This window comes from Octopus bimaculoides, chromosome 11 (assembly GCF_046866305.1).
Source record: "Octopus bimaculoides isolate indiv1 chromosome 11, ASM4686630v1, whole genome shotgun sequence".
In the NCBI taxonomy this organism is placed as follows: Eukaryota; Metazoa; Mollusca; class Cephalopoda; order Octopoda; family Octopodidae; genus Octopus; species Octopus bimaculoides.
Window position 1 is genome coordinate 53,056,722 of NC_142938.1, and position 14,404 is coordinate 53,071,125.

Here is a 14,404-nt window from a genome sequence, read left to right on the forward strand (position 1 = left end):
CTGGACTTGACTAGTTTGAAACTCATACAAGCCCAAATCCTTAGCTCCTCAAGTCTCAGCAGGTAAGGGTGGATGTGGAAGAGAGGCACATTAACCCCTTGTACTTAACCCTTAAACTCCCAACCTGAGCTGATGGATTTTACTGGGTCTTTTACTCATAATGTGGCGAGGTTTCACTACTTTCTTCTCCAGCGCAAACTTCTCAGCTGCTTGACTGAAAATGATGTTGGTTGTTGTCTGGGCCTTCCTGACTCCTGCACCTCACCAGAGTTGGTTGTGAACCATCCAACAATCTCAAATACTAATCACTATCTTCCTCATTATTCTTCCTTCTCTTTTCAAATTTTCAAAATTTGTTCATTTCACTTTATTTATTTTTCCCTTTTTTTTTTCACAATCAGCCATTCCTTATTCTAAATATCAGTAAGTTTTACATATTTTTGTTGCATCTCAGGAGGGCCATTGTGCCAATAATAAACACACACTGGTTCTACTTCACAACTTTAATATTGGTCAATTCATTAACTATTTAACCAAGTAACTAATCAATTGAGAGAGCATTTCATTGAAGAGGTTTGCAAATTGCAATGAAAGGACTTTGACAAACATAACTGATTGATTGATTAACTGAATAATCAAATAATCAAGTAGTTGATTGGTTAACTATTTAACCAGTTGACTAATATTAATAAAGAAGTGAAACAGTACCGTTGTGTGTTTATTATTGGCATAGTGACACTCTCATTGAAAGTGCATGGATTTGTAATTAGAGTGTTTGGCTCACGATTGTAAGATCATGAGTTCAATTCCTGATGGAACATTGTATCCTTGAGCAAGACACTTTATTTCACATTGCTCTAGTCAGCTCTACTGATAAAATGAATTTTACCTGTAATTCAAAGGCCCATCCTTGTCACTTTCAGTGTATCACACATCTCCCTGAGAACTTTGTTAAGGGTACACATGGCAGTGAAACATGGGCTGTAACTGCTGAGGACATACGTAAGCTCGCAAGGAATGAAGCCAGTATGCTCCGTTGGATGTGTAATGTCAATTTGAATACCCGTCAGAGTGTAAGTATCTTGAGAGAAAAGCTGAACATTAGAAGCATCAGTTGTGGTGTGCAAGAGAGACGATTGCGCTGGTATGGACATGTGGTGAGAATGGATGAGGATAGCTGCGTGAAAAAGTGCCACACCCTAACAGTTGAAGGAACCCGTGGAAGAGGTAGGCCCAGGAAGACCTGGGCTGAGGTGGTGAGGCAAGACCTTCGTACATTGGGCCTCACCGAGGCGATGACTACTGACCGAGACCTTTGGAAATGTGCTGTGCGTGAGAAGACCCGGCAAGCCAAGTAAGGTCGTTGCCAGTGCCCCTGGACTGGCTCTTGTGCGGGTGGCACATGAGATGCACCATTTTGAGCGTGGCCGTTGCCAGTACCGCCTGACTGGCTCCCGTAGGATTTTCGAGTGAGATCGTTGCCAGTGCCCCTGGACTGGCTTGTGCGGGTGGCACATAAAAGACACCATTTCGAGCGTGGCCGTTTTCGTGCGGGTGACACGTAAAAGCACCCACTACACTCTCTGAGTGGTTGGCGTTAGGAAGGGCATCCAGCTGTAGAAACTCTGCCAAATTAGATTGGAGCCTGGTGTTGCCATCCGGTTTCACCAGTCCTCAGTCAAATCGTCCAACCCATGCTAGCATGGAAAGCGGACGTTAAACGATGATGATGTCTGACAGTGTCCTCTTCCTTCCAGTGAACTTCTGAAGATACAAAAAATCTGTTTCAGCTCATGCATTCACATCAGGAATCTTGCTAACAAAATGTAAAAGCTTAACATATTTTCTTATCTTTTTGATCAGGTTATTTGAAGTTGTTATCCGAGTTGACTAAAGTTGGAGATGTTTCGTATGAGCAATTCGAAGGTAAGATCTGCTGTGTGATATGCTTCCAATAATTCACAATTGTTTTCTAACAGTTACTGCCTGTGGTAGGAGCAAAGCTTCTACCAGACCAAGGGTGACATGGTGGTGGAACAGTGAGATAGACAGGATCATAACAGGAAAGAGACAGGTTTGGGAAGAGTGAGAAAATGGAGATAGCAAAGAACCATGTCAGGTAGCTAAAAGGGAAGCCTTGCAACAGATTTAGCTAGTAAGAGCACAAGCAGAAAGAGAGAGATCAACCAATGTCTTTCAGTGTAAGGATCAGAGATAAGAGGGGTTTGGAATCACTAGTCAGTGTGCCAAAGAGAATTGAGATGTTGTGGGTGAAAAGTGTGTATAGATGAATAACGGTATGCTTGCACTTAATGACTCTGAAAAGAAAGACATGTGAAAGTGCTATTATGAAATACTATTAAATGCAGATAATGAATGGGGGAAAAGGAATCTCCCCTATAGGAACCCAACAGAGGGACCAGCTATCCTTGTTGAGAGTGGTTTGATAGCTGAGACAGTTAAGGATATGAAAACTGCAAAATCCTCTGGGCTGTCAGGAATTATCACTGAGATGTTTTAAATATCTAGCAGAGTAGAATATGGTCTAATCACCCATATAGTTTTTCTGGTTATTCAGGAAGGTGTCATTCCCCCTTTTTTTTAAATCTTCCTCTGTAGCAAGACATCTGTGCTTGTCCGTCTGTCTTTTCAGCTCCTGGCATAAAACCATCCAATCACCTTTCCTCCTCAAGTACCTTTTACCTTGTTCTCTCTTGCAAGTTACTAGGCAACTTCCCTGACAATGGAGCTCAACTCAGACTTGCAGTTTGCTGGGCCCTGTTAAATTGTCTAACCCATACCAGCATGGAAAGCAGACATTAAATGGTGACAGTGACTGCTGTTGTTGTTGTTAATGAATGAAAGATAAACTATTTAGAAAGAATCTGAGACAATGTTTTAATATCCAATTGAAGCTGTTTCACTTGCTGAAATGTTATTTATCATGTTGTTTCTGTTACTTACTGTGCTATAATGCTTTGGAAATGCATAAATGTTAAATTCCTCTTTCTCTGAATTCTAAAAATATTACTTGTGTGTGAAGTCAAATGAAATCAATAACCTTCTAAACTCACATAATGTATATTGAGGCATTGCTTCTTATTGAGGATCTTTGATTAAATTAAACTGAGAAAATACAACTTCCATATTTTTTTTCTTTCTACATATCAAATATTAATTCAATATTTGTCATTACTTACATTCTTCCATGGTAGCATGGGTTAGTCAAATATTATTTAGGCAGTGTTTTACAATCTGATGTCATTCCTTTCATTAACCTTTGTCTGCTTCTCAGTTGTCTAAACACAAGGGTGTTTAGCACTGCTAATATCTGTGCAGGAGGACAAAGATTCAGGTTTTAAAGTCTGTGGTCTTCTTTGTCCTGTCCTATAGTTGTGAGACTTGGACACTATCTACAGCACTTCAGAGCTGCCTTAACGTATTATAATGATTCGATATTCGTTTACAAATTATATTATTTTCTAAGGGTAAGTTAATAAATAAACTCACATACAATGCTTTCAGATGTAGTCATTTTCTTAGGCATACGTTTTTCTGGTTTAAATAAATTATAAATTTCAATATGATCGGGTATTATAATATAATATAAGGTTTAAAATACAGGATATTTTAACTGTATGATTTGTTACTAATAATCTAATTGTATATTTGTATTTATTTACTAAAGTTTCTAGAGATAAATATAATATAGATTACCATTAGTTTAGAATTTAATTTATTACCAGTGATCAATAATTTGTATTACTTGATTGTTTATAATCAATAATATTTTTAGGGTTGTCTCCCTTAGACGGAATTTATTTGATGAAGTTTTTTTATTATTTATTCGTTGGATCTAGCGCGTTTTTAATTAAAATTTAGAATAGATGACAAGTTTTTTATTTTATAAATAGCATTCAATATTTGAACATTTAGTTACTATTGTATAAAATACAGTTATTGATCATGGAGAAATTTTGGATGTAGATAAGCCTTAGAGATTATAAATTTTTTTTGGTATTTACATTTTACCCTGAGGATGTGTAAGGTAATTTATTTAACTTGTATTAAGAGTTAAATTTGACCTTATACAGAAATGTTTACAAAGGTAATAAACTTTAAAATATATATGGATATTAGCATCAAAGCTCTTATTTAAATTTTAAATTTTGATATATAACCAAGGAAATCAATTCATAAGGAGTTTATTATAGAACTTTGTGGACGGATTTTTGCTATTTTGGTAACGATTGCATGTTTTATCTTACCAATACATTTGGTAGATATCATTATATGAACACATATCTATCTATCTGTATATATGTATCCCATAAATTCTCTGGTCACCCTAGTTTCATTATTTATAGTTAATCAAATTATATTGTAATTGTATATATAAACACACACACATATATATTATATGTAAGAGTGCTGGTATCACATAAAAAGCACTCAGTACACTCTGTAAAGTGGTTGGTGTTAGGAAGGGCATCCAGCTATAGAAACCGTGCTAGAACAGACTGGTGTCTGGTGCAGCACCCAGCCCTGCCAGCATGGAAAATATGTTAAATGATGACGACGATATCATCATTGTCGTTTAACGTCCGCTTTCCATGCTGGCATGGGTTGGACAGTTTGACTGAAGACTGGAGAGCCAGAAGGCTCCAATCTGATCTGGCAAAGTTTCTGCAGCTGGATGCCCTTCCTAATGCCAACCACTCCGAGAGTGTAGTGGGTGCTTTTACGTGCCACTGGCATGAGGGCCAGTCTGGTGGTACTGGCATTGGCCATGCTCAAATGGTGCTTTTTATGTGCCACCTGCACAGGAGCCAGTCCAGCAGCACTGGTAGCGGCCACGCTTGAATGGTGTTTTTTACGTGCCACCGGCATGGAAGCCAGTCAGTGGCCCTGGTTATGATCACTGTATTTTACAGCACAAATTGGAAATCATCAAAGAAAAATTCACAGCTGAGAAAGATATTTTGACTAAAACACAAGATGACTTCAAAAGACTAAAAATTCCATGTAAAATGCCAGAAGATTTGGAAAGATAGTGAAGATGCTTGAATGTTTACACTATATACTGCATTGAATTGTATGCTGGAAAATACAGTATATAAATATAAATGTATACATATATACATTCATATATATATATATATATATATATATACACATACACACTTATATATATATGTATGTATGTGGTGGGGTGGAAAAGTTCCTGGTTTTGAGTGAAGGAAAATACAGGAGGATCAGTTAATTATGATTTTATTCAACATATTTTCCCCTCTCAAATTCACACTTATTGCAGTGGTCCTTCAGTTTTTCTAAGCCCTGTAAAAGAACTCGGAAAGTTGGGCCTCCAACCAGGCCTTTTTGCAATACTCTTAAAGCCAAGAACTTTTCAGCATTTCTTTTGTGTGTGTGTGTGTGTGTGTGTATGTGTATATCATCTAGCAGTGGTCTTCCTTCTGACTGGTCCTGTACATGTTAAGATCCTCCAGCACTCTTAATATAACCTAAGAGGGCCCATACCCTTCCCTGCCACTATTAAGTAGACTACTGGAACTATGGCCATCCATAACTAGACTTGGAATGAATACTCGAGTGGTTTACCATCGCCTTCTGCAGGCAGCTGGGATTTGAACTCAGAATGTAGAGAGCCACAGACATTTCTGCTGACATGCTGACAATTCCGCCACACTTCCACCCACAGGACAACGTAAAATCAAGTGTTTTGCTCAAGAACACAACATACCACCCAGTCCAGGAATCAGACCCATGATCTAGCAATCATGAGTGCAACACCATAGCCACTAGGCTATACACCTCCATACATATATATGTGTACATGTGTGTACCCTATACCATAATGATGTGCTGAAAATGACCCTGAGAGCAAAGTTTTCTTTTAATATTTTACATGATCTTTATTTTTTTCTTTTTTTTTCTTTTAATTACTTTTAGCTCGATTTAATTCCATGAAGTCTTCTTGTGACACATATTACATAGTTGTGATAGAAGATACGAGAACGGAGTTAATAATTGGCAGTGCTACACTTGTTATTGAACAGAAATTTATTCACAATACCTCAAGTGTAAGTATGATTGATTCCTTAACTTCTCATTTTCAGTCATGTCGTACTTAGTTCACTTTTAATTATAATGAACTAGCAATATAACCCGACGTTGTCCGAGTGTGACTTATTACGCCATCTACAATAAGTCTTGCTAGGTGAAAATCAACTAAAAAAGAAAGCCTTACAACGAAAAAACCCTTATGATGTAAATATGTTCATAATTCAAAAGACGATGAAATTAATAGGGAAAGTCTGAAGGCTGTTTTGCATAACATTATTATGCATACGTAAATTTCATCCGTCTAATTGGCTATAGAAATGATTGTGCAAAACAACTTTTTGCGCTGCCCTGATTATACATAGCAGGGTAATCCCTTTTCACAGGAGCTAGGACGGCAATTTCTGATGAAGCAATTGCTGGCAATCTGTTGCTACACAGTTCTGCCAGAATTCTATCAGATTGGGCAGCAGATGCTGATGCACCATTTTGCATTATGTTCAAAGTTGCTTCTGGAATGTGGTGATTTGCTGCAGTCTGTTGCTGTCTTTTTAAACCGGTTGCTTTCTTTCCCCAGCAAACTCTCTTCTTTGGCGGCATAATCTATGTACATATTAAACAGAACAACAAAAAGTTATAACAGATGGCAGGGTAGCTGTTTTCACAATTCTAATGAAGTTCACTGATTTACAATGTGTTGTCCTGTCTACATAAGCTCCGTAGTTTGTATATTTACAAAACATTGACAAGCATGTAGTAAGGTAAAATCTAGTTATATTGTAGTGAATGCTTGTGTGCATGTGTGCGTTTGAGAGAGTGAGAGAGAAGAGGAAGAGAGAGAAGAAGAAGAGAGAGAGAGGGGGAGAAAGGAATAGAGAACGGGAGCAATCAAAAGAGAAAGAGAGGAAGGGAAAACGGAAGACAGTTATAAAATAGCAATGTGTGCGTGTGTTTATATAAGAAACACACACAAACTAAATCTTATATCTATAATGTTGATGTGTGTATGTTGTTGTCACAGATCATGCATGTGTAGTTGTGTGTGTTTTTACGTTTCTGTGTTATGAAAAATATGTAAAAAATACTAAGAGGAGACAAGGACGCTGAACATGCAGACGGACAATGTAACGGAAACATGAACGAGTGAAACGGGGTATTCCTTATTTAGTCTAGTTACAAATTATCATTGCAACTTCGGCAAAAGGAAGCTAAGAGCCCCAGATTCCTTGGAAGAAAGAACAGTGGTGCTGGTGTGTGTAGGAAATGAGAAAGTGAAGCAAGAAAAAGAGATGTGGTTGAAGCAGAGAAATGGTGATACACCCCAGATGACCAGGTCACGTAGATAGTTAGAGGTAGATGTTTTTTTTAATTGTTTTCGAGTGAATGTCAATCTTTCGCTTGTCATCCAGAGTTCGTTAATTTCCGTAAAAGATTTTTATTTCTTTACTTATGTCTCAGAGTGAAAGAGAGGAGAAAGTGAAAGATGTATGTATGTGTATATGAAGTGGATGTGTATGTGTGAAAGAGAGAGAGAGAAAAAGAGAGTAAGTGAAGTGGGTGTTGTCATGTATACGTACATGCATTAATACATGTGTACATCTTTTTTATATTTACATGTGTATGTGTGTATGAGAGAGATAGATAGTGAGTGAGTGAATATCCATTTCATATACACGTTTATACATCTTTCACTTTCTCCTCTCTCGTATCTATATATATATATATATATATATATATATAATGCATAATGTAATCAACTTTTGGCCTATATCTTTAGCTAAGCTATTCAAAACCATTATCTAACCTCCGTTATAATAGTGTTTAAACTGCTAATTTCGAGTATAGTTTTGATTTTCATAAAATGCAAATTTTACTATAAATCCCTTCTGTATCAAGTAATTATTTTGTTTGGTTTTTTAGCGTGGAAGAATAGAAGATGTAGTTATTAAAAATGAATACCGGGGGCAACAATTAGGAAAATTGTAAGTATGATAAAGGGACTTTTTTTCATTTATTTCTTTAACTGTTTAATAGCTTAGTTGCATCATCTCCATGTCATTACACTGTTTTCATATAAATCCAGGAAATCTTAAAGACTTTTAAGTGTTTTTGCATTCAAAATTTTGTGATATTTAGGTATTTAGGATTTTTTTAAAAACACTCTCAAATTACTAGAAAATATTTACAATTTAGATATTTCTTCTACCTCTACAATCTGTTAGAAATAGGAAATGATTTCTGTGTTTCTTGTTACACCAATGTTGTTCAAGTAGTTAGACATTTAAGGAGAACTTTTAGTGGCCGTTTTGTGCTTTAAAGGTTGAGGTCAAAAGGGTAATGATAACCTGCAGAAAAGTACCATCCTATATTCTGTAAGAACCCTAAGGAAATTTTTGAGATTTGTGGAGACATGATGTCACCAAACCTCAAGATGAAATACCTGCTAACTAAATTAGTATGTACTAGCATAATAATAATAATTATAACAACAACAACAATAATAATATAATAATATTTCTGAATTTATTTGCAATATAGATTTCCAAAGGACTTGATTTTTAGAGCCTGGCGAACTTCTGATTTTAATACACTTGTTTCAGTTGCAAATGCTTCCATTGATAGATTCTTATTAACAATGTTGGTAATAATACTGGTATTGTTATCAATACCTGTCATTTAATTATTACCTGGTCATTTAATACTATCACTAACCAAACCAAAACTGACTGACCAGAAACACATAACACTAATTATTAAGGATTTTCAACAGGTTTACTTTGGACAATGTCAGATCTCTGTTAGGCGTGACAGAATGTCTTTGAGATTCTTATGTCAGCCACAATGTGCTCAGTAGGAGCCCAGTTTCACCAAATGTTTGTTTTTCTTTCTCAAGACATTCTTATCAACTGTTCCTTTTTGAGGATCCGCTACAATAGTTTAAGAGTTTATTTTGTCTAGAACCATCAGAACCTCAAACCTGATTAAGTTTCTATAGCAGAATCTGATAAACTAAAACAAGAATCCAATAGCTAATTTCCCTAATTCCCTTGACCTAGAAGGAGTTCAGTTTCTAAGTGTTCAGCTGATCAGTGGCTGAGTCTTGTAGCCAAAGAGTACATTAATGAAAACTATACCATTTGTTTCTTTGCCAATATAAATTACTGTTTCTGGAAACCCTGCAACTGTTTGGCCAACGTTTCAGTCTGTTTTATTTCATTTCTCTCAAATATATGTAGATTAAACAAGCCCAATTAATTGATAAATAATTCTTGCTTTCTAATTTACATCTGTTGTTATTTTTTCCTCAACAGGTTGATTGATATCTTAATTGAAAGAAGTCAAAAGCTGGGTTGCTATAAGATCTCCTTAGAATGTAAAATGGAAATGATACCTTTCTACAATAAGTTTGGTCTTAAAAGAGAAGAGAACAATAATTATTTAGTACTGCGGTTCAGGGACTAATTTACTAAACTTTTAAACATATCAAATTAGAATCTCAAAATTTTAAGTAAATATTGATGAAGCTTTTGCAGGATGTTTAAAGAAATCAATTTATATTGAAATAACCATTCAGCTAACCATTTTCTCTTGCATCTCCAATTGCCAATTGAGATATACTTAACTACAGAAATATAGGGAAAATAATGGCATCACCCACATTACAGAATTCTGTGTTCCTCAACATTTTGCTGTCATGTGAAATTCTGTGAAATCTATTTTACTATTAACCTTTCAAATACCAACCTGCCCCAAAGCACTCCTGATTTTTTAATCCAAACTTCATGTCTTAAAGTGATCTAAATGAAAATCTTTCATTAAGATTTCATGTTAATTTATGTTCCAAATACCAGCTTAATATAGACAAAGTTATTTTAATAAATTTTTCATAATTTTCTGAATTAATTGAAACAAAATATATTTCAAAAGGAATATGGTAACAAAAGGGTTCGTATCCATGAGATGGGTTCTGACTGAATTTTCATAGAAAAAAAGTAAGAACAAGGAATATGACCACTTTTATGCATGTATATATTAATTGTTAACCACACACACACTCTTTACAGTATGTATATAAATAGTGCAGGAAATAATAAAACTACCATAATATCATAGTACAGTGTGTGCAGATTACAAATAATATTAATAACTGTGTAATGGGAGAAGGTTCAGTGAGAGTTAATTGAAGGGAGAGGGGCACTATCTTCATCAACAGCAGTATCTGCAGCAGGAGTAAGATAACTTATACATTGTCGTTACTCATTTACAATGTAGCATCTCTTTGTACACTGCAGTGTAGGAACTGAACTCATTATGAACACCTCTTGTATATTTCTCTTCAATTCTTTTTATGCATAGAGACTGTATTATGTTGATATAAATTTTTTTTTAATTAACCGTTTAGCATTTAAACCAGCCATACTTGGCGCTATTCTACCTGTTTTATGTTCAAACTTGCTATATCCAGCCTCTCAAACCTACCTTACAATGTTATTCTGAAAATAAACAATCACATCATTGAAATCTCAAAGCCACAAAATAAAGCAGAATTACTTCGAAACAACATGAATAAATAAGCATTATGTTTGACAGTAATCTGAATACTAAAGTTGTTAATATATTCTCACATCAAAATAGGTGTATTCCTTGTTTTTTCCCCTTATTTTCATATTCCATAAAAACACATCTCAATTTATAACTTTGAAATTAATGATAAACAGGTATTGCACCACAGAATTTTTCATCACAGCAAGATTTTTTGAAACATGGAATTTGTAATGTAGTAGATGCATATGTTTTCTCTGTTTCACAATTGCAGACACCAGATAATAAAAAAAAAAATTTTTTAATAAAAAAAATAGGTTGCGGAATAGCTTTTCAATGTCAATTGATTTATTTAAACTCCTCGCTGGAAATTCTTTAATATTTTCTCAAAATGTTGTTTCAAAATTCTTCTCTGATAATATGCCTTTGTCGGTTGGTTGGAGCAATGAAGTTGCGTCCTTGGGAATATAGTTCATTTTCACATTGGAGATATTATTTATATTCAGTGGGTGGCTTGGTGCATGAAATTATAATGGAGAAAGAAAGAATTAAAAATGTATCTATACCACCATGTAACCCTGTGTCATGTTAGTGAACTTGAATGATGAAGTATAAATGAACTGAGTGACAAAGTGAGTAAAAGAAAAATCAGATGTTGTGTACAACAGGACTGCACTTGTATGTGCAGGTGCTGTGTATGGAGGACAGCTGCATAAAGAAAGGGTTGAGTGCTGAAAGACTTGGAACAGTGTAGTGACAAATGATCTCAAGATGTCATAGCTGATGAAGTTGATGACAGAGGACCATGTTGATTGGTGATGTGTGTGAAGTGCCTTGTCTCAAAAGTCTCACTGCTCTATGTTTTCCTTGTTCAAGGTAACGTGTAGAAAAGAGGGCAATCACAAAGGATGGTCTAGGGTGAAAGAGAAGGATCATGGAACCTAACTGGTCTTTGTGGGATTGTGTAAAACAGGAGGAAACAACAGCAGAGGAGAGAGAATAACCTGCTGTAGAATATTAGAAATTAGACTATTCGGTAAAGTGGCATGGCAAAACTGACAAAAAGGAATAACAGGAAAGATAGTTGCAAGAAGCAGAAAACACGGGTTGTAGGAATGATACTATAATACTGTACCTCATTGTCAGGGAGTTTTCAGGTTCCAAAAATAACAGAAACTTTACCTGTCAAGGATTAAACTAGCAAAGTCATCCTGTTTACAGAAAAAGATCTTAATATCAGGTCCATTTAGACATTTACTGAGCAAATTTTTCTCATTGAGAAACCTCATAGAATAGGACATAGAGTTCTAGCAAGTCCTGCCAGATTATTTGATGTAGTTTAAAAGGCCTTTAAGAACATCCACATGGAATCACTAAGGAAGATCATCAAAGCCTATGATATTCCCAACAGTACTTTAACATCTTCAGGAATCTGTACAAATTCTTGCTGTTATAACGAGACAAATATTGGTCTTCCTGAAAACTTTAGCATCATTATTGCTGAACATTTGTACTGCATCTTCTTGCATTTTCTCTTCCTGGTAGAAGTTGATTTAGTGATAATGAAAGTAACGGAAGGAAACTGCAGGAATTTGATGGAGGGATATAATATACATACATATATATATATATATATATATATATATATATATATATATAAATAAATAAATAAATAAATGGAGTTAAACACAGGTGTTATTCAAATTCTTTTACTTCCGAAATATGTTTTGAAGACAACATTGGTATTATTTCAAAAGGAATAAAATGGTGTAAAGCAATGTAATCTTCTCATCAGGGAAAGAAAGAAAGAAATCAACCTCATCAATAAGACATTTTAACAGAATATGATGGATGTGTATAATGATGAACGGAACGCTATTAATTTTTGTTTAAAAACTGTTGAAGATAAAATGTCAAAGGTAGCCTATAGAAAGAGAAAGGGTAAAAGAAAGGAATAAGCAGAAAACTAATAAAGGAGAAATATAGAGCGATATGTGAATTAAAATAAAAGCTTAAAGCCTTGGAAATAGGGAGATATCACTTATATGAACTTTTAGTTCATATAAGTGATATCTACCATTCTATATAATTTTGAACATTGATTTTCTTCTTACATTTCACTTCCACTAGATATATCTATTTCCAAGGCTTTAAACTTTTATTTTAATACACATATCGCTCTATATTTCTCCTTTATTAGTTTTCTGCTTATTTTTTTCCTTTACCTTTTCTCTTTCTATAGGCTACCTTTGATGTTATATCTTCTAACGGTTTTCTTTAAAAAACTTAATAGCATTCCATTCATCATTATACACATCCATCACATTCTGTTAAAATGACTTATTGATAAGTTTGGTTTCTTTCTTTCTTTCCCTGATGAGAAGATTACATTGTTTTATACCATTTTATTCCTTCTGGAATAATACCAGTGTTGTCTTCAAAACATATGTCGGAAGTAAAAGAATTTGAATAACACCTGTGTTTAACTCCATTTATTTATTTATATATATTATACAAAATATTTTACATCAACCCAGAGTTTCTATCTTTACAAACAGGGTGTTACGTCCTTATTACTTGTGTGATTTTTTGCTACCCTGGTAACTGTTTATTTATTTTTTCCGTGTTAATTGTAAACAAGGGAAAAATACACACATCCATATATATATATATATCATCAATCATCATCATCGTTTAACGTCTGCTTTCCATGCTAGCATGGGTTGGACAATTTGACTGAGGTCTGGTGAGCCAGCTGGCTGCACCAGGCTCCAATCTGATCTGGCAGAGTTTCTACAGCTGGATGCCCTTCCTAACACTAACCACTCTGAGTGTATAGTGGGTGCTTTTACATGCCAACACATACACACGCATCATTACAATGTTCATGGCGTTGCATTTATTAAGGAGAGAATTGAATTTTGAACCTTAAATACTGGGTGGGTTTTGCATCAGAAGAGGAATATAAAAAAAATGATTAAATTTGTGAAGAAAAAGTTTCTGTGCCTCCTTGACTCCAAACATTAAATGTATTATACCAAACAGGTCCAACCAAGCTGGACATGATTTGATGTAGAAACCAGACAAAGTAGATGGAAATAGTGTTGCGGCCTTAAATTCCAATGGGTAATGATTCAGCATAGATTCAGAAAGTACAATGTCGTTAATGTTAACATCATCATCTTCACTGTTTTTATGTCTGCTTTCCATACTGGCATAGGTTGGATGAATTGCCATGGCTCAAGTACTTATTGGGAGTCCTTCCCTCATAAATTGGTGCCCTTCCTATGACCAACGATTTACAAGGTGTATTGAGTACTTTTTATCATGGCACAAGCTTTGGAGAGTCGTCGTGTTCTTGTCAACATGAGACTAGAGGCTCCTCTCAAATCTGCTTCCATTTCTAATCGTTCCCTAACCCCTTTATAGAGGGTACTAGTTATATTTTACCATGATACTAGCACTTGGGATGTTGTCATGTCCTCATCAAAATAGTACTTAAGGGAACCCTCCAGCTTATGTTTTCTCTTCTCACCTGGCAACCACTCTACTGAGTACCCCAGGTCCAGTATGAATGATGGGCGAGGGATGCCTTGTATTGTGTAAGAGTAAAAATTACTATTTCTAAGTTGTGTGTTCACTGAAGACAATATGAATGAGGAAAAGAATGAGAGAAAGCAATGACAGAAGAGCCAGAATGAGGGAAAGGGTGAAGGATGGTAGAAATTGCAGTGGTCCAAAGAAGAGAGTATTGACTGGTAGTACAGAAAGAAAGGAAACT

The 14,404-nt window shown here is 35.2% G+C and overlaps 1 protein-coding gene across 1 annotated transcript in view; it reads left to right on the plus strand.

Moving 5' to 3' along the window:
• The window catches only part of LOC106873919 (glucosamine 6-phosphate N-acetyltransferase), a 49,029-nt gene extending 37,830 nt beyond the window's left edge, over positions 1-11,199 (plus strand). Inside the window, exons 3-6 of the mRNA XM_089360017.1 lie at positions 1,864-1,926; positions 5,971-6,101; positions 8,002-8,063; positions 9,393-11,199. Of these exons, the coding sequence (XP_089216143.1) occupies positions 1,864-1,926; positions 5,971-6,101; positions 8,002-8,063; positions 9,393-9,543 (407 nt within the window). The 3' untranslated portion in view covers positions 9,544-11,199. The remainder of the gene's footprint in view (positions 1-1,863; positions 1,927-5,970; positions 6,102-8,001; positions 8,064-9,392) is intronic.
• Positions 11,200-14,404: the final 3,205 nt, after the last annotated feature.